The sequence below is a fragment of the Pithys albifrons genome, chromosome 7 (assembly GCF_047495875.1).
Source record: "Pithys albifrons albifrons isolate INPA30051 chromosome 7, PitAlb_v1, whole genome shotgun sequence".
Classification (NCBI taxonomy): Eukaryota; Metazoa; Chordata; class Aves; order Passeriformes; family Thamnophilidae; genus Pithys; species Pithys albifrons.
The window spans coordinates 37,427,666-37,454,872 of NC_092464.1; the positions used below are offsets into that span (position 1 = coordinate 37,427,666).

The window sequence follows — 27,207 nt, forward strand, 5'->3', positions numbered from 1 at the left end:
GAGAAGGAGACTTTGGAAAATGAATTACCACAGAAACAGAGGTAGCTGGTATAGCTGTGTACCATTCATAGAATAATTATCATTTAAATGTTATATGATTGTATTAATACAATCATGGCAATTACTTCAAATATTTTTCAGCCTTCTGCCCCAGGCCTGCAGATGTTCTTGGGCTTGCTACTTATTATTTACATAAGTAATTCCCTGACACTGTGGATGACATAAGATGCAGAAAAGAGATGCAAGAAGAGAAGACCCTTAAAAATGCTTGTGTGCTCCAATGTCCGATCTTACTTCTGAGAGTAGTGAACTTCGACGTGTCATGTTTTTGTTGATTTTCTTTTTTCCTTGTTATATACATGAGAAAAAATGTAAAAGTTCTTGAGAAAAAAAGGCATTAAATAATGGGCAGTAAATACTGCCCACTGAAGAAGCTCTTGGGAGAATTACTTACACATTATCAAACTTTGTAGATTTCTTTTACTGTCTCCTTTATAGGTTTTCCACCTACTTAATTCCTGAGACTGGAATAAAATCAATTAATTAAATCTTTGAATAAATAAAAAATACCCCATGTTGCAGAATTTTTCAGTCACCTTGGACCTAGCTGTTAGTAAATGCATTCCTGTAAATTCAGATTATTAGTTTTGGTAACAGAAACAGGGAAGTTGCAAAAGCAAAAAAAGTGTTGATTGAGCTGTGCTTTTAGACTTTCTTTTCAGAGAGGTCATTACTGTGCTCTGGGAAGGCTGTGGGAAGGCACATCAAGTTTGATGTTATTTTTCTAGCTGCTGCATGTATTCTGTAACAGCCAGGTACCTTGTAAGCATTAATCTTAATGTCTCATTAATGAAGGGAGAAAACCACAAAAAAATCTTACTGTTAATGACAATTATGGCTATTTAATCTTAAAAAAATAAATTAAAAGTATTTGGATCCTAATCTGTGTATTGTTTGCTAACACTACTGAACAGCTGAAAGATGAGCCAATTACAGTCCATGCAAAACTGGGAGCTGTGCACACTCTGGTGTAGATGTAGGTTGCAGAATGCTCTGGAGGGCTGGGATCGCACAGAGTCTGCTCACTGTGTGCTGGAACTTCTCTAAGGCCAAAGCCCATATACCTCGTAAACTGATGTATACTTAGAGTGCTGAGTAGATCAGGTGCTGCTTTTGCCATGTAACCTTGAAAGGAAATAAAGCTAAGGAATTTAAGAAGCAACATTAGACTTTTTAATGCAAGCGTTTTTGGACTGCTACTTAGTACAAAGCAGCAAAATATGCCCAGGTCTATGAATAGAGGTTTAAATCCAGAGAACAAATCTGAGTCTTTTCTAACTTCTCTACTTCCTTGTTCTGCAAAATACCTGTTGTATGTTATCACCTTTTCCAGGCTAAATTATAAACTGGTTTCATCTCATGCATATTTAAGTTAAGTCTACTGTTAGAAGAAACTGAATATCAGTGTGTGCCTGTAGATAATTATTTTATGATTTCATATTACAATCAAATGAATATTGGTCAGTTTGACAATTGTATTTCTTCTCTTGAACTAGGAATAATCCATTTTTCACAAACAATTTTTTAAACTAAATCTTAAGACTGCATTAAATAAAGAAAGAAATAATAATAACTTAAATAAGACAAAATGAAAGATCTTCCAGTATTTCAAGGTTTTTTGGTTTAAATCAGAAACAGTAGTTATTTATTTATACATCAAAATTGAACACAGCTTTTAAAGCATTTTCTTTGCTAGACTCTGCTGTCCTAAGATTTAGTCTAGTAGCTCTGTAGCTGAATGAAGAGTGGGCAAAATTTCATAGAGCTTTAGAATTTCCTTTCATTGACAAGAGAAGTGTGTGATAGAAGTAAGCTGCTGACAAGTTGCTTTTGCTCTGTATTCTCCTAGGTTTCCCTTGTCCACCTCCTAAAGACAGTGAGGTTGCTCCGCCTCTTACGTCTCCTGCAGAAGCTGGATCGGTACTCCCAGCACAGCACAATTGTTCTCACACTCCTCATGTCCATGTTTGCCTTGCTTGCTCACTGGATGGCCTGCATTTGGTATGTCATAGGGAAAAGGGAGATGGAACAGAACAACCCCCTTACCTGGGACATAGGTAAGTTCTTTCATCCTACATATACATATGCATACACATACACAGTCGTATATATCCATATATGTGTATAAATATAAATTAAAGCATAAGTCACTCAGGATTCTGTGTTTTGTTCAACCTTATACTATTTTTCAATGCTGTCTATAAAAAAAAAAAAGAAGAGATTGGCACTCTGAATTTCAGGTCAATCTGGAAAGAAAAGGGTTAAAATAAGAAATTGGGGGGGAAATGAGATTTCTGAGAGTGATTCAAAGTTTGGAAGATTGAGGCTCTGTACAGGAAAGGGCTAGACAGATTGTGTAAAAGAATAGATGAGAAAGGGGTTTTGTGAATTAGGAAAAATCTTCAACAGTGAATTCCCTCGAGTGTGCTGATTATTCCTTCCTATACATTGAAAGAGATAGGCCCTGAAATGCCTTCAACTTAAAGTTCCCTTTAGAACTACTGTTTAGTGGTTTTGCAGGCTTTGCTCTTTTGCACAGCAGATGAAGTGTTTATCAGTGAAGAGAGGATTTTGGGATGCTCAGTTTTGGTCCAATGTTGTCTATCCAAACCTTCATTCTGATTTAATTGAGTGTTCTAGGTTGGCTTTTTAGATTTTAAGCTTCTCATTTTTTGTTAAGGTTTATTATTATTTCTAAGAGTTGCTTGCGCCCACATGTGAAAGTACAATGGGGAAACAATGCACCTTGTATGGGAGCCTGACATCACCAGGTACTTGTACACTGTTGAAGGTGTGTTACCCACTTATATAACAGTTGAAACGCTAAAATTTTCCCATGTGGATCATTCTCACTTTACTGTAAAGGCGCATTTCTTTTGCTGTCATTCTCAGAGGCCACATCAATATCAAGAACTCACTTTTCTCCCTTTTCTTTCTGGTTCTTTGTGTTCTGTGTTTTTAATTCCACTTGTATTTACCTTAATCTATTCACTGAAGTAGGAGAGGAAATCTGGTCAGCAATAAAATTAATTGGAAAAGAGAAGCCTTGTTCATTTCGTTTGTGGTATTATATATGTAAGACATGATTAAAAGGCATACAGATAAATTCCAACATGTAATTTTGGGGCGGGGGGAAATAATGCAAACATCTGTGGCCAAAGGCTCAGTGATGTGCATTCAAACTGCAGATTGCCCTATTCTTATCTCCTTTAATTTCTTTTCTCTTAACTCCATTAACATATGTCTAAGTATCGTCTAATAATGATAAATCTGAATGAAAAATGACCTGCTTACCCTCAGAGAGGTGAGGATGCTGGTCCAGGAAGAGGAAAAGAAGTCCAAGAAATACATGTCTCTATTTTTTGATAGGTTACTTAAAGCTTTGGGGAGTCTTTTATTCTTCTAGTTAGTTGTTTATTTCTCTTTCCCTTTGTAAACCAGGTCTGTGACCTGCTGCTGAACTCCTCATGAAGTCCAAATCTCTCAAAGAAAAGACTGCAGCTGTAGGGGAGAATATACAAAGAAAGCCCACTGTGCAAAAATTGGTCAAATACTGCTAATAGAGAAAAACCATCTAGATGATGGTGATAATAATAATAACAATAATAATAATAATAATTCTCTTTAGTGGGAAGTAGCTATGAAGACACATATATATAGGACATTTATATAGGACACAAACAATAACTGATTTCAAAGCATTCATTGCAGTCCAAATGATGGTGATCGGCTGTGTCCTTGCCCCACAGGTAGGGCTGCTAACCATTCACTTTCGGATGTGAACTCTGTTCGCTTTTCCCCAAGCCAAGGCCACATTCAGGAAACTCTCGTTATATTCCCTGGGGCTCTTGCCATTTATTGCTATGAAAACATTCACTTTCACCAATCAGTTTTGTTCTCTCTTGTATAAGGGCAGTAATAAGCAAATGTCCCAAAAACCTCACCAGAACCAACCCCAGTTTAACTGGAACAGAGACATTTCCCAGAAGCTCCATTTGTGTCTCCATGGAGAGTTTTGTATCTGGGTTATCAAGGATAACATAGTTTAACTGATCATCTTCTAGTGGGCTTCCCAGGCAGGAACTGCCCTTGAACAGCCCCTCACCATTAGCTCATCTCAACCTGTGAGACTCAGTGACCTTCGCTGGACAGCTGCAGGCAGTGCAGCTCCACACTGGATGGGCCAAGGCACTTAAGCTGTGGAAAAAGGGCTTCACCATTGGGCTTACAGCATGATTTTGTTTTGGTTGTTTTTCCAAGAGTGTGGGTTTTCATTTTTGCCTGGAAAGCTCTTCTGTTTGTAGATAGTCTCTAAAATATTTAGATGCTATAAATGTATAATAAAAATCATACTGTAATGACTCCTGCAAAGCTCTTACAGATATTAGTTCTGTATCTGTCAGAATGGTTATTTCTAAAGTTATAAGTTAAATAATTTATGGCTTTGGGGATTTGTTTGGAGTTTTCTGTTTGCTTGGGTTTTTTTTTTTTTTGTTGTTGTTTTGTTGGGGTTTTTTTAAGGTAAACACTTTTAAAATGTTAAAGTCTTAGAAACTGGTTTAAAGAAAGGAGCTCAGAAAACTCAAGATATGGAACATGAAGCTGTTTCACAAAGACTACTTCAGCACTGATAAAATTTCTGTATAAGTATATATGTCACATATATGAGCAGAAAAACTAATTATGTAATTTTTTCAACCAGTGCAAATTTTACTGCTCTCCACATGCAAACTACTTGCTGATGAAACACAATGAAATTAAGTCCTGGCCCTCTGTGTGCTATATATTTTACTACTCTGGTGATATGCAGTGATTATCTGTAGCTAGCCTTTCTTTTCATCTTAAAAAACTTCAAATGACAAGTTCATTGCACCTCAAAGCATCCACATAGATGATATGTTGAGGAGAGAATGGTGGGTATAATTCAGAGTGTAAGAGAGAAAGAAAATAAGATATGGAGATAATAATAAATCATAATAATTACCGTAATACTTCTGTAAGACATTGAGCATGTTCTGTTTTTCTGAAAGAAGACTTCAACTGAAAAGTTTTGTACTGTTTTGGACAGCATCTAAAAGAGGTTTTTTACTGCAGGCAAAGCAGTAAAATAGATCCTCAGTCTTATAGATTTTAATTTTTTAACTTTTAATATTGATATATTAATAGCAAAACTGTAGACTCAACTTTCCAACAATATATCTTATACAAAGTTTATTCCAGTCATTAAGATGCTTTCTAATTGAAAGCATTAAAAATATAATGCAAAAGTTATAATTTCTATAGTAATTTTTATTAAAAGGAATGTATCCTCCCTTTGAAAAGTCTACTTTTGATCCTTCATCAGGTGATGTCCACCTGAAAAACCAGGGCACTGAATATGGTTGCTGCAAAGTATAAAATAGTTGAAATAAAAGAATGGGTTTGTTTTAAGAAAGGAAAGTGATGCCTGGCATGAAAATTAATTTTTTTTTATGCTTGTGCCTTTTTTTTTTTTTTGCTCAGGGGGCTGGTGCTGGGTGAAGAGGGAAGAGGCAGAGATAGAAAAAGCTTTTAGCAACCTCCTTACTTCCTTTAGTGCTTCTCAGAAAGCCAGTAGAATTCAAGACTGAGGTTTGCTGACACTTAAAACAAACATTTTAAAGCTGCAGTACTGTTAGTATAATACTTTGAACCTTGCTGTGCCATCAGATATGCACCACAGCCCTATATGCACATTGACTTTAGTGTGAGCAGCATTTGCTTCTGTGCATCTATTTCTCTGGCTAATTTAAACAAATGAAATGCTCAATTTGCATCTGGATTGGGGCAGTGGGAGTGATAAAGTTTTCCCTATAAAAATACCCAGAACTGAAAACAGTATTTGCTTTGTTCTTGCTGGACATAATTGCAAGTCTTTATTTCAGTTTTGGTCCTCATTCAGGCAACATTCCCATTGCAAGTAACTTAAAATCGGGGTTACATTCACCAACTTAGCTAGGTGTTGCAAAATGACAAAGGTGTAGTGTCTGGCTATACTGTTCAGGAACTGTCATGATGTGTTGGCATTGGGCCTTATAGCGTGTTAAAATCTCTTGCTTAGTTTGAGTATTACTAGATTTAACTGACAGAATGATTTGGAAGATATGCAGTATGGACACTGTTTTCAGATCCTATAAACATTTACCTCAGCAAATTTTCCCATCTAAGGAAACAGCTGTTCTATGTGCAGCAGCTTAACTCTAATGTCTGAGAAAATGTAAAATTTCTGGACAGGTCATTACCACCCAACTGAGACAGTGATAAAGTCCTTGTCCTGTTTTTCCCTTCTAGCATTTTCAGGTCTCTCTCTGTTACATTCCACTTTGTTCCACTCCTCTGTTCTCATTGTTGAAAAGATGTCTCCCTGAGACATGGCATGATTTTCAGCAACCTGTAAAAATAAGATTAATTTTCTGTTGCCTGACATGAAGGAGAGGTTAGACTATGTTGAGGTACCTGGCTGATCCTAACACTCTAATTCCATTGATGTTCATATCCATAGTTTAACTGACACTGATTCGCTGACTGCTCTTTAGTGTTAGTATATACCAAGCTATTCCCCTTCAAGTTCGTGTCAAATATGAGAAAATTACTTTTTGATCTATCTCTGCCAGGAAACAGATAATACTGAAAATATTTCCTGTTTCTGAAGGTATTAATTCCATAAGAACCATGCCAGCTGTTGAAACTCAGGTATCTTGAGTGTAATGAGAAGATTAAAAAGGGCCAAGAATCAGGATACTGGTTCTCCTACATAGTCAAACTGTCATGTATAATTTGTGTCATTGTCTCAAAAAAATCCTTCCTGTCCACTAGAAATTGAGCTGCAACTTTTTGTTAGTCAATCTACAGTAACACAACATTCTCATAATGGAAAGGTTGTTAAAAAAATAACCTGTACTTTTATAGAAAACAAAGTATGTGTTTACTTTGGGTGAAGCTTTAAAATTAGATCTGTAAAGGGTATTTTTCTTCAGCTATTTAAATCTTTAACTCAGTAGAATACTTCTACTCTAATATCAGGGTTTTTTTCATTTTCTATTACTTTTATAGTTTGCACATTTGAAAATAAGAAATCAATTGTGACTGAACCACTGTAGTTTCACATACTGTGCAATATAAAATTTCTCCCACAAACTTTGTTTTTCACACACTTGCAGTCAGAGCCTTTAAAAGGACTTGTTTGCTGACTTCCAGTGAATACATTCAATTAGTTCTTAGTTGCAAAGTTAGGTACAGAATAAGGTACACAGCACCTGAGTGGTGCCAGGAGGATATGTTGAAAACAAGGTTCTGCCTTCAGGTCCTTTTACTTAGGTTTTACATGCCTCATGTTGGGCTGAAGTAAACAACCCAAGTTCACACCTATTTCCCCACTGAGTCCAAAAGAGATTTTAGATGCAGATACAAGGTGGCTGAAGGATCCCCACTGGGAGCAGATAGGAGAGAATCTCCAAGTGTCTTAATCATGTAAAGATAGTGGCACTTCTGGCCTGATGCAGAAGTTGGCTGAAATGGATTATCCAAAATGTGTCTTATTCTTAGATGTAAACTTTAAGTTACGTTCTTGAGCTTGGGTTCCTAAATTCTGCCAAAGTCCTTTGTGGTCCCCAGGTAGCTTCAATCTTGTCAGAATTTTGTAAGACAGGATCACTAGGATAGCCATTAAGACAGACATTGCCCTCAACTGCTCTTGTGCTATCTGTCAGATGGCAATGTTCGGCACAGGTGCCCTGCACTCCCTGATCTTCTTTGGTAGGAACAGCAGTTGCACTGTAAGAACTGAGTGAATCCTCCTCACTGACAGGAAGAGTATTTGCAAATTTCCAGGGATATTGGCCAATAAAACTGTGTTCTACTATAAGATATTGGTCTAGTTTTGCTGCTCCAGACACACACATCAATCAGGCTAGAATTGACATGTGTAAATTTATGAATCCTGGCACAGAGCAGAAAAGAACATCACATTTGACTACACTGCACAGGACATCATTCACTAGCAATGATCAATTGTTCATTTCAGCCTGTCATCTCTGTACCTGAAAGTTTGATTTTAATTTCTCTTCTTTTCTTCATTTTTTGTCATTAGAAATAATAGAACCTGTTCCTTTGGAACTATGGCCCTTTCTGGTTTTTAAGAGATATTTTTAAGAAAAAGAATTAAATAAATATAGTTATGCCATGCATGGGGGCTGACATCTTCAATTTAGTAAAATAAATTACAGTGTTCTGTGGACCTGGAGTGCCTGTATTGAAGGTCCACTGTTGTATGGAATAGAAATACCTGTATGTCTATTTTGTTTGTGGAAAGCAGGGCTGAAAATTCACTTATAATTAATATATGAGGGAAATGGTTGATGGTTACCACTCTTGTGAAGTACTTTAGTGTATCAGTGTCTGAGACACTTAACCAACTGATTTGGGTTGTTTTTTGCAGTATTATATGAAATAACTAGCCCTTGGAGTGTTATACAGAAATAATTAATAGGAATAAAGGAGGCAACCAAAACAAGATGATTACTTTGAAGTTATGAAACTTTTCAAAGCACTTATCTTATGAATGATTATAAACAGTATTTATTACATTGCACACACTTTGAAAAAGACAAGGATGTACAGAAGTAAGGAAACATTACATAGTGCTATGGCAATCAAAAGAGAAAACATTAGTCCCAGGTGAGCATCTATCACTGGAATGCTTTTAAATATTTTTAATGTCTTTTTATAATCCTTATGAGTTTTAAACCTCTATGATTTTTGTTGTATACAAAGTGTGTAAGTTTTCCATGTATGAATGTTTGTGGTTCACAATTTCCAGCCTTGTTAGAACAAAAATAGATAAAATCATTAAAATCATCCAGAAATTTGAGTTAATAAATGTACCTATTTATTTCAAAACAGCAAAAAAAATATTTATTTGAAGTCTTCTGGATATGTTACCTGAATGTCTAAAACAATTCTGGCATAAAATACTGTATATGAGACCTAATCTAGAGATGTTTATGGTGTGAAATATTAATGAAAGCAAACTTTTTCTTTTATCTAATTGGGTTACAATTTGAATTAGTATTAATAAGGAGAGAAAGTTTATCTTGCTTTTGAAGAAATCTCATTTGCAGATAATCATAGTTATTCACTCCTTTTAGTACAGTACAAACAGAGGCATGTAGTATTTCCTTTTCTGTCAGTGTTTTAGATTAGACACAGAGAAATTTAACTGCTACAAGGAGATTTTATATGCAAAACTGGAGTCACCAAAAATATGCTGGATTTATGTGTGGAAATTTGTCTGCACATGGCAAAGACCTACAGTTACACATTAAGGTCTTAAGCTCACCTAAAATCCTGGACCTACTTTTGTCTGTTTTATATGTTAACTATATACTCAATATAAACCATATACTAATATACTTTCTAAGAAATATTTTCTTTATTAACAGCCCTCATTTTAGACCTGTGTATACCAGACCTTTAGGATTTGAAATATAAAATTATATTATAAAATATTTATAGAAATTATTTTGGTGGAAATCATTCAATTTTGTATTTGAAAACCCATAACACTGTTTTAGACATGCAGGTGTTTGAGACCAAAGTATCATTGTTGGGCTGAAGGGAAACATTTCCTTTGTATTTAGATTAACATTAGTTTGTATTTTGGCTGCTGTGGGCCTTAGTAAATTTTATTCTGCCATTCTTCCCTGCTGTTCTTTTTTACAGGTTCAGCTCCTTGATTAAACCCTATTTTCTGCTATGCACAGTACTTTGCCTTCTGATTATGCTCTTTTAGCAATCACAAAATACCCCAGGACTGACATACTTTATTGCATTTGAAACAAAATAGGGTACAAAATACCTTATTAAAGGGAGTGTGAGATCTTTATGTAGTTATTAATACATTTCCAAGATTTTGTACCTAGTAAAAAAAAACTGGACTTTTTTTAAGTGAAAAGTAGAAATCTGGTGTGCAGATGAAGCCCCTGAGATTTAGCAAAGTGTCCTGCTGTGTCTAATCAGAGATTACCTACATATCATTCATTAATTCTACAAGGCAGTTTTTATTTCAGTGGAAAAGATCTGGACCAATTTCTGCATCCATAATAGAAATTCTTAGTGCTTTAAGTAGAGGGAAAATCGGATCAGTACATACCCCCTAAGAGGAGATAGTCCCAAGAGGTAAAACACTGTGATTTTCCCACATGGCTTCTCTGATGGGAACACCATAGAGTATAATTTATTGGAAGTTGGACACATTGTACATAAAAGCCCTGCTCAATAGATTTGAAGTTACATCAGAGTCTTTAGCATTTAACTGCTGTACTTGGGCCGTTGGCTGGAGAGAACCTCTGGAGTTTATTTATGTCAGCCAGCTCTCTGAAGCAGGACTAATACGTGCACTAAATCAGGTCAGACACTGCTTGCTCCATCCGAGTCCTGAACACTAGCAAAACTGGAGAGGACTCCACCTCTTTGGGTAGCTGGTTGTAGGATTACACTGCCCTCCTTGAAGAGTTTTGTACCAGCTTGCTGAAAGACCGTCTATTACACATTGGTGTGATAGGAAGTTTTGTTAGGATTTCTCAGAAATCTCTGCTTCTGTTTTTAAAGCTCATGGCTTGACTGTTCAAATTATAATATCTCAATCCAGTTAAAACCCACAAAACCTTTGCTATATATTTTGAAATCTTTACACCAGCTTCTTCAATATGAGATTGGACTGTCTCTGAGCCCCACCACATAGGTAGGGATCTTAGGGGGCTAGGCTGCCGTATTGCATTCCAGAGACATCCCATAGTGACTAAAATAGATCTTTTCTTCTATAGCACAATTTTTATTTGAGACATCCTCTGTGTTCATTCATTTTCTATTTATTTATCCTTTTTTCCCTGTCCTTTAACAGACTGGGTGCTTGGTAACAGAAGAGGTTTGCTGCTACCAATATAGAAAATCATTTCTGTATAGAAATTAAGAAATTTTTCAAGACACCTTTCTTTCCAGACTCTCTTCCATTTTCACACATCTTGGAAAATATTTGAGTTCCTTTTGTATTTTCAGATGACAGTGTTTTTTTTCAAGTTAACTCTCAGCAAAACAATCCAATGTGAAGCTGCGAGAGTATGTCATGGCATTCTGTAGCATATAGAGTTTTACACAAGACCTATTTTGTAAAATAATTATACCTAATTATTCTAAATCATTTTTCACTGTCAGATCTAGAGAGAGCTAGATAAAAAATGTTAATGCTTAGAATCCCCTTAAGTCATGCACTTCAAAAAGACCTGTCAGATCTGCAGACACAGATGTATTATTTCAGAGCAGCTGTAACTTTAAACACGTAGTATGCTTTCCCATTAAGACACCACTGTTCTTCTTTACTTTTTATTTTTTCTTTACATCAAGCCTTTATTACATTGCAGGTTCTTGGGGGTTTTGTTACATTTAGATATAATCTGGGGTAAAATATCCCCTGTTGATTTCCCTCTCACAGAAGCCAAATATGTGTGAATCTAAAATTCCTTGATTGAAATGATACATCTTTAAAAAATATTGAAAAATTTTACTCATGTTGTAGATTCAAGGATTTGAAAATTAAGACAAGGCAAGAGTAAATAAAGTGTTAATAGCATTTCTCATATGGCTGCCTGATAGAGGCAGGCTCCTGATCCAGATCGCAACATGGGGGCTCCCTAAATAAGAAGACAGAGGAAAAGACCCAGACGGCACTGTAAAATGCATGGAGCAAGCAAGGAGCGCGTTGTAGCGAGGGTTAACATACTTAGCTGTTATCTAACCAGCATGGATGTTACTAATATAGAAGACAAGGAGAAATGGATGTCATGTAGACTGCAGCAGTCTATACTGACCCAAACTGAACTCCATACTGTCATCTCCTGTGCGATTACGAAGTCTAGTCAGATGGAAAGTAGCATGGAGGTTTTTTGCAATTACCCTTTCCTTTGTAATTAGACCTGCAAAAGGAAACAGTTTTTGTGCTGAGGCTTCTGCCACTGTTTTACCAAGTTGGGAGCCTGCATTTGTCTAAGTAGGAGCTGCTGAATATTGGCTTGATTTCTGGAGTGGGGAAGATGGCAGGAGAGAGGAAGATATCTCTATCAGGGGCCACCTATTGCATTACTCAGATTTAAAAAGCAGAGAGGACTCTTAAAGAGAAGTCTAGAAGTAAACAGCTCCACTCTCATAGATTGCTGACAGTTAAACAGATAATATGAAAATAAGAATAGCACATTGCACTGCCTTTATAAAAAATATTCCTCTTGGTATCTTGCTGTTGCAAATATTTTTTTTTGCATAGATTTAATGTATTGATTACCTCTGTCATTGCCTCCATGAGAATTTATTTGCAGATTCTGAGTCAAAACTGTAAATATAATAACTCTTGGGACTGAGATATTGTCGAAATTACTGACAAACTTTAGCCTGTGTTTCTCTGGTGGTGAAATCTGAGCAGGTGAGAACATTAGAGTAGAGTTGAGAATAACTTACCAACTGTGCCAAACTGTACACATCTAGACTCAAAGTCTTGCCAACAACCTTAAAACTGACATTCTTCAATATTTTCTTTTCTGAGATATTTTTGCAAATTTTGATAATGAAGTTTTCATGTTAAAGTCATCTGTAATGCTTATGGAGGAGGATACTTCTCTTAAAAGATATGAATGTATTGCCTACAGTAGCTCAAGACCTTTTTGGCATGATTTGAACTCCAAACACATAAAACTGCAGAAGAGGTTTCTAACTCTTTAGCTGACACCATAAAAAAACCCTCATTACCAGTAATTTTATTGCAGCAGCACCTGGGATGCTAGTTATGGGTCAAGACCCTCTTGCCTCCATTGCTGAATTAACACAGGATAAAAAGTCTGCTCTTCCCCAAGAGGGTATTACAGTCTAAATATAAGATAAGAAAAGCTCTAACAGATGGGTACGGATTGATGGAGCACAGGAAAGAAAAGAGGGCATAGATAGACATGCTCTTTGCACTGAATGGACTAGGAGCACTAACATTTCTAATTCCAAACATAGCTGCAAGGCATTTGATAGCCTGAAAAAGGACAGTAACAGGCAGTTTGCCTAAGGAGCAGTAACATTAAATGCTGAGACTTCGTGCAGTGACAGTGTGACCATCTCCTTAAAGAGGAGGATTTGTGAATAATTCATAAACTTCTGATTATTGTCTTGCAATTTATTTCTTAAATAAGCTATCTGTTTAGACTTTTATGGTTTACCTGTAATCTAAAAGTTTAATTAACATTATACAATATTGCAAAAATAGCAGGTAATTACTTATACTAATAATTTCTTTTAGTTTAAGAAGCCTAAAAAAATATACTGGGGAGAACAAAGCAAGATCATTAAAAAAAAAAAGTCTTTTTTCTTCAGTCCAAATACATTGTTGGCATTAGAGTTATTTGCAAACTATTCCTAGGAACAATAAAAAGATTTAATAAAAATAATTAGCTATATCTGGTGGTTTATATGTATTGACTGCTATAGTCACAGAAAGTTGATATTGAAAATGCCCCCATCTCATCCTTTCAATGATTTGGGGAAGAGAAAGTAAACTGCTGACTTGCAAAAGTAAGAAAGGTTTAAATCACTCACATATTCAAACATAGCCATCTAACAAATTACGATTGAGAAGAGCTGTACATGCTTACCACAGAGAGGAAGAGTTTCCAACATATTTCTTCTCTAAATTTACCTACTCTTTGAAAAATGAGATTGAAGTATTTTATGACCTAGTTCTGCTGGAATGCAGGTGCACCAACTGTGTATGCTGGAACTTCTGTGCAAAAGTCTAAATGTTTAGAGAACTATCATAAAATATCAAGAGAAATATGTTCCTCATATATCTGCTGGGTCAGCTCTTAAAATTCTTATACATAACTCTTATATGTAATGTAGACAGGTGTCTAGCTTGGAATAAATGTATGTCTGCTGTAAGGGGAATCTATTACATTATACTGTGTGGCAGGTGTGAAGGTATATTGGAGTCTTCCTCATAAATAAGAACAACAGGTCTATGCAGCTGTCTGATTTTTTTAGACATCTGCAGAATACTGGTTGCAAGTCCCAGAGGAGAAATCTGCAGCCTTATGAGGCAACAAGGTAGTAGGGGTGAGAGGGACAACCCACCCAAAGCCTGCCCAGTCAGCCTGCGGGACCAACCCACCAAGCAGGACAAGCACAGACGGGCATCCAGTTACCATTGAACATGTCAAATGGTCCTGGAGGAAAAGTCTTTCAGTCCTTAGGGATTTTTCAATTCAAGTAGAAGAAAAAGTAAAACTGCAAAACTTTATTTTGCTGGCAAAAGAAGGTAGGACTTCCTCTAGAAATATTAATATTTAATGCATAAACATAGATTGGGGCTAGAAACTGATGCTAGAAATGTGTGAAGCTGTTGGTAATTCATGTACACTCTGTCTTGTGGAGTGTTTATGTAGCATTTTGCATTAGGTGGAAGAGCTGCAGAAGTCCAACCTGTTCTTACTTGTTACTAACTATTTAAAATGTGTATTTCCAGCATTGTTTTTTAATAAAATCTTAGCATTTAAAGTATTAGGCCTTTTGCTCTACCACTTACTGTGAACATGCCCAGGAGTGGTCAGACAGAGCCTTTGGAAATTGCATTATAATCCATGCATTTATAGTGTCTTCACTGGGCTGGATTACTAGCTTCCCATAGGATAAAAAGTATCCTTGCACTTATGGCTTTCCAAAATGAAAATTTAAATTATTTAACAGACCACTCTTTCTGGTGAAAAGAAATTAAATGCTTCCTACAAGAAATTTTTGTCAGTACCTTGAAGGTGGCATCAATTTTAGCAAGAGAATACAGAAATGTTACTTTCTTATTCTAAGAAGTGATACTTCAGAGTTGAGTTTTATCAGATAATTAAAGCTTGTCAGGTTTTCAGCACTTCTGTGGGCTCAGCTGTGTTTTTGTTGTTATCAGCAAAATTGCAATTAAATCTTAGACTTTTTTCCTTTTTTTAATCCCTTGATTGAGCACCTCTTTTTCCTGAAACTACTTATTTAACTGAATACTTATTGCACCATGAAAACTTCATTTTCAGTGAGCAGAACAGGTCAATATCTTGTTATGACTTTGTCGTGTTAGATAATTTAAAGCTCTGCAAAATATATTTTTAACACCTTCTAAGTATGTATTCAATTAGAAATACAACAACCAATTTATTTACAAAGGGTATTAGCGTTACAAAAGAATTACATGGGCTGTCACCTTTCAAGTAAAATCAACTTTAAGTAGACCTGACAAAGGTTAAGCTTACACCTGAAAATGGTGAAAGGGAGTACACATTTAGTTTGGAAATTGGCTTTTAAAAGTCTTTAAACCATCTGCCTTAATGTTTGTCCCTAGATAGTCAAATTTTTTCCTAAGGATCTTGGGAAGTACACAATTTCCTCTAGACCATTGCCCAAGAAGCACACCAGACATTTTACCTGCAAAGGATATGCCATCATTTAAAGCAGGTACATTCAAAAGGAACCAGGCATGGAGGTAACCATTTCACACACCTACCTTTGACTATAGAGGCTTGTTTATGTCCAAACCTCATGGAGTAGTGGTGCATATATGGACCTTCTTTTTGTTTGGTTTTCTTTTTCTTTTCTGACTGCATTATGTTCAAGTTCAGACTTTCTCTGGATTATGTTAGAGACTTTGGAAAATCAGAATTTCCAAAGTCTGACAGAAGAGTACACATTCTTCTGACCTATGTTCAAATCCTGATTTTTTAAACTTTGATCCATGGGTTGTTTTTTTTTTAAGTAGATCCAAAATAGGAATATTTGGGATTTTAGGATCATGTTCGTGCCTTGGATTTTGGCTCATGCACATCTCTCATTTCATTTGTTAATCTAGAAATAGTTGTAATAAAAATTCTATCCAGTTTCTCTGCAATGGAAATCAAATTGCATTTTTATTGAATCTATCCATTCCTAGTTTCCAGTTAACATCTATTATGACAATGATTTCTACTAATTAATCCTCATCTACAATTTTGGAGAGATGTCCCAGTAGTGTTTACTTCTGAGAAGGACATGGTTTTGAAATTATCAACTATTTTTCCCAGAGATTAAATGTAATCTGCTTGGACAAGTTTAACCCTTCGTTACTTGGATTAATTGGGGCAATGTATGCATCATAAAGGTACCAACGATTATGACCCCAGACCATGGAAAAATGGGGGGAAATACTGAAATAGGCAAAAATTAGATTTAAAAATATACAGGTACTGTGTCACAAAGGGAAGAGAAAGGTGATGCTATGAACTGTGGAAGGCAGAAATCCGTGCCACACATTCATCTCCAGCACTAATCCCCATATGTGCTGTATACGTGGCAGTTCCCAGTCAGCATGGTTAGTGTCTGGGCTCTGACCCCAGGGCCACACAGGGCAGACTTGAGAGCACCTCTGCTACAAGGACTTCAGTGATAGGCAGTTGAGATAAAACTATGTTTCATCTAATCCAAGTTAAATCTGTTTCTTTTTTATGTCATGTCAAAAATTTCCCTCCACAAGATTTGACTATGTGGGTTTGACTGCCATAGATATTCCTCTAGTTCTGTCACACTACCAGTTTCATTCATATCCATGTTATATATCTTCCTAGTTTAAGACAAAAAAAATAAATCATTAAATCTGTCACAATAAATAATAGACTCTGTTGAGGACCAAAGCTAAATAAGAAAACACATTTTTTAGAATAAATTATTCTGTGACTTTAACCTTTTAAAGCAGTGTAAGTACCTGAGAAAAATGTTAATGTCTTTATAATACTTGTTTTCTTTCTCATTTTAGGTGTCTACCCTTTTAGGGAAAGTATGTTAGCAGAAGACCAAGGGGACTAGATTAATGCAAATTGTTCCTCACTGTTATGCAGCCATTATGATTATGTCTATTGTACTAATATTAAAGCCATTCTAGTCTACGTTTCATGCATTGACACTTATTTTGAATGCCAGCTAATTATCTTCTTCAAATATAAATCTCAAGGCCAGATAGGCCAGTGCTGTTCCTTTGTAGCCTGTGCTTGTTGACATGTCATACAGATGCACTTCAGGTTTTCTCTTATACATATAACAATTACTTTTTTTTTTTTTGTTTTGAATAGAGCAGAAATTCATGTCCCATGTTTTACTGCTGTGCAACTCTGCCATTCAGGCATGTGCCAGGGAGCTGTGTTTTCACACTCTTAACAACCTCCAACTGTATTACACTTTCAGGATTGCGGCTTTTTTTTTTTAAACCTATTTCTTTCTAGTCTGTGTGAAAGAAAAGCCTGATTCATGTTTTATTTATTGACCTAGTGCAATCAGGTCTGACACATTAACAGTCCTCCAGAAGCAGTGGTTAAAGGTATGATTGCTCCTGTCTTCTCTGGGGTTCTTTAATCCTAAAACCATCTGCTCTGGTACCTGGAAGCCTCTCCTAATATGACAGGCAAAACTCCACCATGGATCAAACCTGTAAGCAAATGATCAGGTTGTGTGACAATGAAAGAGTAACAGTGATGTTCCACAGCGAGAAGAAGTAGGAATGGTGCTGTTTAGCCCATTAGTAGTCTGGGGAAAACTGCAAATGTTTTAGCAGGAAAAAATTGCATGTCAAAAGCATTTTGGCTAGACAGAGATAAAAAAGGCTTTGAGTATCTTGAAAAGAACTTGAATACCTTAAATGAGTAATTACCATGAGAACAGAGGAAATGATTATTCAATAATGCAGTCATGAACACTAAAAGAAGTAAAATGATCTAGTCTTCAGATACTTATATACTCTTCAAACACACACACACACACAAGATTATGTGAAAGCAATAGGCTCTTCTACATTCACATTTCGCCCAGAAATACTTGAAGTCCCTAAATTTGATGTGGAATCATAGCTGAGAGAAACTTGTCCTTTGTCCCATTTTCTCTTTTAACATCATCAATACTGGTCTGTTGGAGACCATTCCTGCTTTCAGGCATTCAAGGATACTCTAAGTCGTACTCCTTATCCATACCTCTTTACACTTCCCAAAACTGTAGTGCAGAAAAAACCAGAGAGTTTTGGTCTATTTTTAACTGGGGGGAAAAAAAATGTTTGTCTTATTTATGCAATAAGTGATGTGGGTAATTACTGCATTAGAAAACGCAACTATTTTCTAAGTTTTTGAAGTGCCAGACAGTATTTTGGTGTGATAAGTGTCTGGCATGTAAGGAAAATCTAAGTAGTAGTACAGATGAAGCTGCAAATTATAGGGAGTGATGCAGCTACTCAATGCAGAGTTAGCACCAAACCAGGAGAAGACTATTACTGGATTTAAAGTAAATGAAATAACATGTTTTACATCTAGTTAAAAAGTATGTCTTCTCTGGATGTTTAAATGCTTTTTTATGCTTCTGCTGATTCTTGAGCACTTCCCAGATACAGATAAATGAAACTCAATACAGATTCTTACAGTAATTTTCAAAGAAGCCTAATGGAGCTAAATATCCAGTTCCTATTGACTTTTCCAATAGGACTTGATTACTTAAGTGCTCTTTTTCCCTCTGAAAGGCCTTCCTCTTAGTTACACTAATTGGTGCTTTAAAATGTCTTCAAAGTCAGAGAGCTATACCTAGATAATGCTAATTCTGAATCAGACAAGATTCATAATGCTAAATTCTAGGAAGCTCCCTCTGACTACAAGGTATATTTATTTTTCTCTTCTTCCCTGAGGGCAGAAATTAATTACTCAAGTTTGCCAGAGAATCTGCTGAGAGCTGTTACCTACAGGAACAGAAAAGGCATTGGTCAATGACTTTACCTCATGACTATTTCCAGTATTTGCAGGCAACAGTATCTTGTCGCTACTCTGAAATGGAAAAAAAAAATGCAGTGCTATCAACAAAAAATCGAAGTATAGTTGATCTGGAAGATCTTGCACCATTTTATATACTGTGACTGGATTATCATTCTATATAATTTCTTCAAAAGGTCCTGATTAGGAAAATAGCAAAATAGAAATGAGAAGCTGTAAACATGTTCTTATCTACAAGTCGGAGGGATACATTTACTAGGTTTTTGCTTTCAGATAAACATTTTCTCTTCCAACTCTAAATCTCCAAGGAAATTTACCTATTTTATTTTCTTCATGTTGTGGGCATTATTTTAAAAATTGTTAATAATTGCTAATAATTTCTAACTGCTGCTATTGTAGCTCAGAGATAAACCATTCATCTTACTGAGGTGTGACCCTCAGTTACACCACAGAACTAGGCACAGAATACGGAACTCATTTCAAATACTGTTGCCTTGATCAGAAGTGCTTATTAGCAACTATAAAATGATAATACTATATTTAGTATTTTGATAGTAGAATTACTGTAGAAATATTATAAGGACTTCTACTGTTTGATACAATGTAGGCATTTATTTTTGGACCTTACCTTTACTGGCAGTAATGAATCTTTAGGAGCAATGATATTTCAGCTTACATATATGCCTATCAATTAAAGAATGGAGTCATCCACCTTCCCTGGATAGCATTGAAAACGTATGAAAAGTCAGAGAAATGAAAATACACAGGTCAACAATCAGTGGCTTTTAGAATACTCCCAGGAAGGAGATTTTCTCCTAAAAGAAATTATTTTAGATTTTACTTATCAGTTACTGTCATTTAAAATAACTTATTTGTTTCAGTTTTGCAGTTCTCCATATGACTAGAATACTTTCAAAATCTGATGTTGAAGTTTATCATTGTATTATTTTGCATTAGGTTTAGATAGCATTTGTTTAGCTGCCTACTCTCTGCCACGGATTTTCTTAGGTTTTTATTCTATATTCTTTAATGTTGAGAATTACATTCTCTAACACAGATACACAGGAATTAAATCTGCCATAAAAAGGGCTATGTTACTGTTGGGGAAGTGTAGTGCAAGGTCAGAAAAACAGTCGTGCACAGAGGTTCACTTGGGCTAGATATTGTTTCAGTTAGGCTTCTTTGCCCCCCAACCCTCCTCCCCCCTGCTCCCCTGCACTTTTGATTTAGTATCATTTTAAATAATTAGGAGCCACAAATATAAAATAGCCCCCCATGCTTAATACTTTATCTCAAGGCAAAATCAAGGAGATTTTCCTATATTTTCTTGTCTGTTGGCAAGGTAAAACAGCCTACTCAGTACTGCCATCATATGACAATGCAGATTGCTTTCATTTATGCTTTTGATTATATTCACTGTCCTGCACAGAGTGGGTCAGCAGGCCCATGGCTGGACCTCATCCTGTCATTACTAATCCCTTCCGGCTGAACTTTCTCTGTAGGACAGCATTCCAGAGAGCATGGAGCTGAGCATGGTATCAGCCATGGTTTGGCAAGTCCTCTGTAGGTAGTAAATTCTTACAGACTCCTTACCAAACTCAATTGAAAGCTGAGACAAATACTTTAAATCTGTGCCTTAGATTTGCAACTGTTCTGTGCAATGAGATTTCCCCCAGTTCATATTTGGATTCATCCAAATGGATGCTGACTGAAGGGGAGAATGAATAAGCTTCAGGAGGTGATTCAGTCTATTAGGTCTCAGCTTACAATAGGGGTACCCCCAAACATTTTTTCTAAAAATAAAGCTCTGTCTGTCAGGATTATTTTCTTTTGGCAGTTCTCCTCGAATATGCAGAAAAGATTCCCAAACTCCCAAGCAAGCTGCTCAACAGCCAAAACTGGGCACAAAAATCAATTTTTAGCCTTCTTTATCCCCCAGCTTGATTTTTGTTAAGCGCTGTACTTATGCAATTCATTCAGGTTGTGTGTTTTCCAAATTCATTTCTTTTCCTGCTTTGTTTTTTTGAGGTTGTTTTGTTGTTTTTCAAATATCTATGAACTAGTAGCTAATTCTACTTTCTCTAGCACACATAGACTCATTTAGCAAAAAGAAAGGAGATTTAATGAACAATCTAGAAAATACTTACTGAAGCATCTTTTGAAAATTAATTCTGGTTTGTAAGTTATGTTAAGGTCTTTGAATATTTTCTACTGTAAAAAGAAACAAGTAAAAAGCCCTGAATATGTAATTACTATTACTATTATAATGATTTAGTCTTAGGATGTCAAATAGCTTTCCAAGCATTAATTAATGGAAAGAATCAAATGATGTTGCATTCTAGCTGCAGTGCTATTGCGTGAGGAATTTTTTTTTCTTTTCAGTGACTTAATGGATTTTATAAATTATCCAATTAGACCTGTGATATGCAATTCAAAACCACTTGATTTCCATACAGAAGTACAGTTCTTATCATAAATAATCATGCGTAAAAATAAACATCCCAGAGATATAATACTTACTGTGCTGCATAAATTCCTACAGTTTAATGTTAATTTTATTCCTGGAATTGTGTGAAGAATGTAGTGCCTTTTAAATAATTTCTATTTCGTTTTATGGAATGTGTAGTTTTCATGGTGTCAGTATTCCTCAGTAGTTCTTTTTTTGCTTTTTTTTGCAGGTTGGCTTCATGAGCTAGGAAAACGTATTGAGTCTCCTTACTATGAGAATAATACACTAGGAGGCCCATCAATCAGAAGTGCCTATATAGCTGCCCTTTATTTCACTCTCAGCAGCCTCACCAGTGTTGGGTTTGGAAATGTTTCGGCCAATACCGATGCTGAAAAGATCTTCTCCATTTGCACAATGCTGATTGGGGGTATGTATAAATGCTAAGTGTCCATGTAAAAGGTTTCTAGGGGGTTAGAAACAAGTAAAATCAGAGTACGTTGTTTTTCTTATATTTGTGCTCCTAGCTGTGCTTTTATTTATGATAATTATCTAGTTGTACTGTTGAGGAAGGTCATATGCTCATTCATGGTCCCTTTCTTTTGGCTGAGGCACCTGGGTACAGCCAGTGAGTTGGTGGCACCTGCAGGGCTTTGTAAGCTAAGTTTACAGAAAGTCCCTGCAACACTCTCTTCATCCTCCTTCTCCTAAAAATCGGCAATGCAGTTTCATAATGTGTATATCATGCAGCTCAAAAATGTCACAGTGGGCATGAAGGGTAAAAGCAAATTACCATTACAGTACTGCCCCCTTCCCCCTGCCCCCTTTTTTTTTTCTTTCTGTTTGCCTCATTGTTCTTGAAGGATTAATAGGTATTTCTTCAGGGCTAGTCAGTAAAGTCTGGATTGCCAGGTGGTTTCAGTATTACAGGATAAATCTTTCTGGGCAAATACAAATTAGCAATTTGACACTTTAAAGCTAGGGAACACAATGAATGACCTGTAAATAGTATATTTGCAGCATTAAGTGGTATAAAAATTGTTCAGTGAAATATTGTCATTTCTCTCAATCCTGAAAATGAGTAGCAATAATATAAAAAAATCATCCAAAAATTATATAACTTTGATTTTGCAATGTCACAAAACCACAAGCAGCTTCTGAATTGCTCTTGCTGGTAGCTTAAAATTATAAAATTATAGTTTTAAAATACTCTGTGGTCTCTCTGCTTTGGGGCTTTCACTACATAAGATCTGTTGGAATGAAGGAAGGAGTTTTCATTTCTATCAAGAAATACCTTGTGTAAGGTAATGATGAATATTTAATACTCTTTGATATGGAAGCCTTTCATAAAATTAATAGAGTAGAATATGAAAGTATCTTATGCATCTGTTTAGTCCAGTTATAGCAATTTCATTTTAATTTCTTGTTTTATTTAGTGATAGAAATAATATGTGTGCACACTGAGTGAATTGTGAATAACTAGTTGACTGAACGCAGTAAGAGGGAACTGATGACTGAAAGACAAAGTTACTCATAGGCAAGCAGGTAGAAGAATGGTTTTATATCTGTGAGGGTCCAGTGAACAAGATGCAGCCAGGTAAAAAGAATAGTCTGATCTGCAGGTATTTTCTTGAGGAATTGTATCTTAAACAGTACTGAGGAAAATCAGTACAGGGAAACTTCAAGAAGCTGTTAACATCATGCACCATAGATTGGTGAGATGCCTCAGAAAACTGTTAGGAATAAACTATTAATCTGTATGCTTAAGGGCGTAATACCTCTTAATTACTTAAAATACCATGTTCTGTCTTGTATACTCCATGTTCTTTCAAAAAATAAAGTGTAATTTTGTATTTAAGGGATTGGAGGCCCACTCCAGCAACTGGGATCAGAGGTGTTCTTTGTTCCCTAAGCAACAAAAATGGAATTTAGAATATCCAGTAAAATAGAGGCCTCTTAATGAAACACAGTAGATAGAAGTTTTCAACTTGTCCTGTTTGGGTTTAGAGAATGAAGTAATAGATTTCTTCTAGAAAGTAGGGTGTGTCTGTGATTATTTGATAGTCTAATGCCTGTCACATAAAATAATGGTTTGTCACCATAAACAACATTTGCCTTCCAGTGTATATAGCCAATAACAGATTCCACCATAATAATAAAATTCTAGATTATATTTGTGCCTGTAATAACATCACAGAGATGTCTACACTGCCCGGATCCTAACTTTAGAGTCTTCTGGGAGACTTACACCACATATGATTCTTGAATATGCATCCATACACCACGTAATGCTGTATTGCTCCCCCCTTTTTAACTGGTTATTGCACCCTTAAAGAGGCTACACTATTTCCTTAACCCATCTAGCTGTGTTGGGATCAATTGTTCAGCCCTAGCTGCCATATTTCTGGTATAATATCCTGTACCTAGCATTACACCTGTCTCTCACATTTTATTGCTCAAGTTTCAGATATTAATGACATAGAAATTCACTGTACTGTCATGGACAATGCCTAGTTGATCTGGATGATTATTCCTAGAAATAAATTTCCAGTTGTGCTTGCCTTTCTTTCTACTATTCGTACCTGAATTCATACTCTTTCTATCCTTTCTACACTGCAATTACCTGTTTTTCTGCGTTTCATCCACAATAAAGACACAGATATTGTTACTAGCTCCTTTGTGTTTTATTCAGCCTGTAAAAAATTCTAACATTCCAAACTAAAGATTTTTCTATCTGTTTCTTCCATTTAAAAGTGCATTGTTTCCTCCTCCTGTTCCCCCTTGTTCCTTTCCACTCACACTCGCTTTCTGTAAATTGACATAAAAGGTGAACAGTGCGTTTTTCTTGTTTATGAACCAATTCCTTTGCGACTCTGAGTAGTCTGTCTGCTTCTTTAAAGCATTATAAAGATAAATGTCCCTTTAGAGAAATAATCAATCTGTTTAGTAATTTTTTTAACAAACAATTTGTACACATGCATGTTCCATACATCGGATCAATATCACATGACAGACAACCTAGCAGTGATATTTCAACTCATAATCAGCAAACACATTTCTGCACAGACAAACCCAAATGACCAATATATGTAAGCATTTCTTCAATTTTGTTTCTGGTCTTTTTATTCCCAAGCCAGAATATAATGGCAGGCAAATTCTAGAATGTCAGAACTTTCTGATACATGATTCCTTATCAGTTTTGAGCCCCTCAAGCAAAATAAGAAATCAGATTGTCTGTTTGAATGTTTCTTTTAACCTGAATTTCTGATTTACAATGGGTTTTTAACTTTTTTTTTTAATATCTTATTCTCCAGAATGTGATACATCTCTAAATATAATTTACAGCTTCATTTCACTACATGTGGTCCCAATTTGTAATTTTTTTTTTATGTGTGCTTTGAAATCTGGTACATTCTGTGTAATTTCTGACTATTTGGGTCTAGTTTTCATACTGAGTATTAGTTTCTCAATATTTCCTGAGCTTACCTGCCTACATGTGTTCCTTCTAGTACCTGAAGGGAGCCTTCAAGAAAGATGTAGAGAGACTTTGTGCAAAGGCATGTCTTAATAGGACAAGTGGGAATAGTTTTAAATTGAAAGAAAGTAGGTTTAGGTCAGATACTAGGAAGACATTCTTTACTGCAAGGGCAGTGATACACTAGAACAGGTTGCCCAGAGAAGCTGTGGATGCCCCATCCCTGAGGTGTTGAGGCTCACGTTGAATGGGACTTTGAGCAATCTGGTCTAGTGCAAGGTATCCCTGTCCACGGCAGGGTGTTTGGAACTAGATGATTTTTAATGTCTCTTCTGACCCACTCTACTTTATGATTCTATGATTCTGTAATTCTGTTTTCCCTTTTTCTTAGACTATGAGCTTTATTTGACTTGGGCATTTTTTTGCTTGGTACCTTGATAGAACTTGATAGAACTTTTCCTACTCTGTCTCATGACTGTGACTGCTAGTGTCTCAAAAAAACAAGAAATGATTAATCATATTAATAGTACTGTTTATTACTCATGGAATCTTACATTCAAAAGCTTGATGATATCTCTCAATCAGGAAATTTTCTTTCTGTGGAGATCCTGTTAATTTTCTGTGTTACGTTTTAATGATCAACAAATCACTTTACTTTGCACATATTTTCTGTATTCTCTAGCTCTGATGCATGCCTTGGTGTTTGGCAATGTGACTGCCATAATTCAGAGGATGTACTCCAGATGGTCCCTTTATCACACAAGAACCAAGGATCTGAAGGACTTTATACGGGTCCATCACCTGCCACAGCAACTAAAGCAAAGGATGCTTGAATATTTCCAAACCACATGGTCTGTCAATAATGGAATTGATTCCAATGAGGTAACCAAATGAGGGAGTTTTCATGTTTGATGGTTTTGACTACAATCTTAGAGTCAAGGAAGGGGGTAAATGGTTTTTGTGACTCTGTGTGAAGTTACAAGGGGCATGCCTAAAGAGAAATCTGGATTATATCAGGAAAAGGATACACTACTGAAAAATCTAATTTAAAACATCAATTCATATATTAAAATTCAAAGTCATCCATAATTCTCAAATGCTAAAGAGGCATTCATCAGAAACCTTTTGGATAATGTCAGCAGAAATGCTACTGAGAGCAGTTTGGTATTTCAGTCAACAAAATGTCTACTATGGGGTTTTAAGGCTTTTTTAAAGGAGGGACTGTGATGCCCTTTCCTCAATTATTTCAATTTTTCCTTGCAATACTGAAAACAAGTGGTTTAGCCTGAATTTTTATGTTATTTATTTTCCTATGTTTTAAAATATTGCAGAATGCAACATGGGAGTGAAATCAAAAGAGAGATTTCTGGTGGTGTCTTTGCTTCCTTGTTTTAAATTGCTTTTCCAGGTTATGTGTTAGTATACTCCAGGAGAAATGATGGCTTCTCTTTCTGGAGTGTTTCTTGAATGGAGCGTTCCCTTCAGATTTCTTGTTATCTATATTATAAAACTCAGTGGTCTCTAAAGATAATGGGGAAATAAGCAAAAAGATTTGGATAGGAGAATGTTCCTTTCCTGATAAACGTTTTTTTATTGTCCAGCACAAAGAATGGGATATTCAACAGCATTCTAGCAACAGAAGGAGCTTAGTAAGATTCAAATGTACAAAAATCACTTAGATGTAAAAGCTTTTCTATATAAGGTTAATGATCTCTTTCAGCTTTTGTACTGTCTGTATGTTTAGTTGCACTGAAAGTGAGGGGAAGTACACCTGGAGACAACATCAGTATTTACCTCCTATGGACAAAGTGCCTTGTCTAAGCCCACTTGTTCATGGGTAGGCTGATTACAATGCTCAGATGCCACACCCCCTCAAACTACAGACAAAACTGTGTTTGTGGGCTTGCAGCTTGAAAGGAAAAATAGTAAGACCTCATGCATGGTCTTTTAGTTCCCATAGGTTCTTTTATTGAATATTCATGTTGTGGCCACTGCTTTCTCACCCCTCCTTCAGTGTTGAATTACATTATTAAAAAACAAGACAAACAGCAAAACCTCCACAAACAAAAAACCCTCGATAACAACAAACCAAAACCACCTTCCAGGTTTTTTTAATTACTCCTCTTCCTGTGGTTTTACCATAGAAGAAGCAATATTGCATACTGATGAATTTTATAGAAGCCTTTTAAAGAAAATCTAAAAGAAGTTCATGTTGGCTTTGTTTTCATAGTATTTGTGTCATTGTATGCAATGGTATATACCTGAACAGCCTACTGTGTTTGAATGTGGACAAGTTTAAATTGTGCATTAGAGAGAAATCCTATATACAGTTTTTTGTTGCTTTAGGGTTTTTTTTTTTAATTGTATAAAGGCAT

The 27,207-nt window shown here is 35.9% G+C and overlaps 1 protein-coding gene across 1 annotated transcript in view; it reads left to right on the plus strand.

Annotated features, from left to right (window-relative positions):
* The window catches only part of KCNH8 (potassium voltage-gated channel subfamily H member 8), a 160,092-nt gene that overhangs the window by 95,575 nt on the left and 37,310 nt on the right, over positions 1 to 27,207 (plus strand). The window contains exons 7-9 of the mRNA XM_071560150.1: positions 1,910 to 2,117; positions 21,590 to 21,787; positions 25,515 to 25,714. Of these exons, the coding sequence (XP_071416251.1) occupies positions 1,910 to 2,117; positions 21,590 to 21,787; positions 25,515 to 25,714 (606 nt within the window). The remainder of the gene's footprint in view (positions 1 to 1,909; positions 2,118 to 21,589; positions 21,788 to 25,514; positions 25,715 to 27,207) is intronic.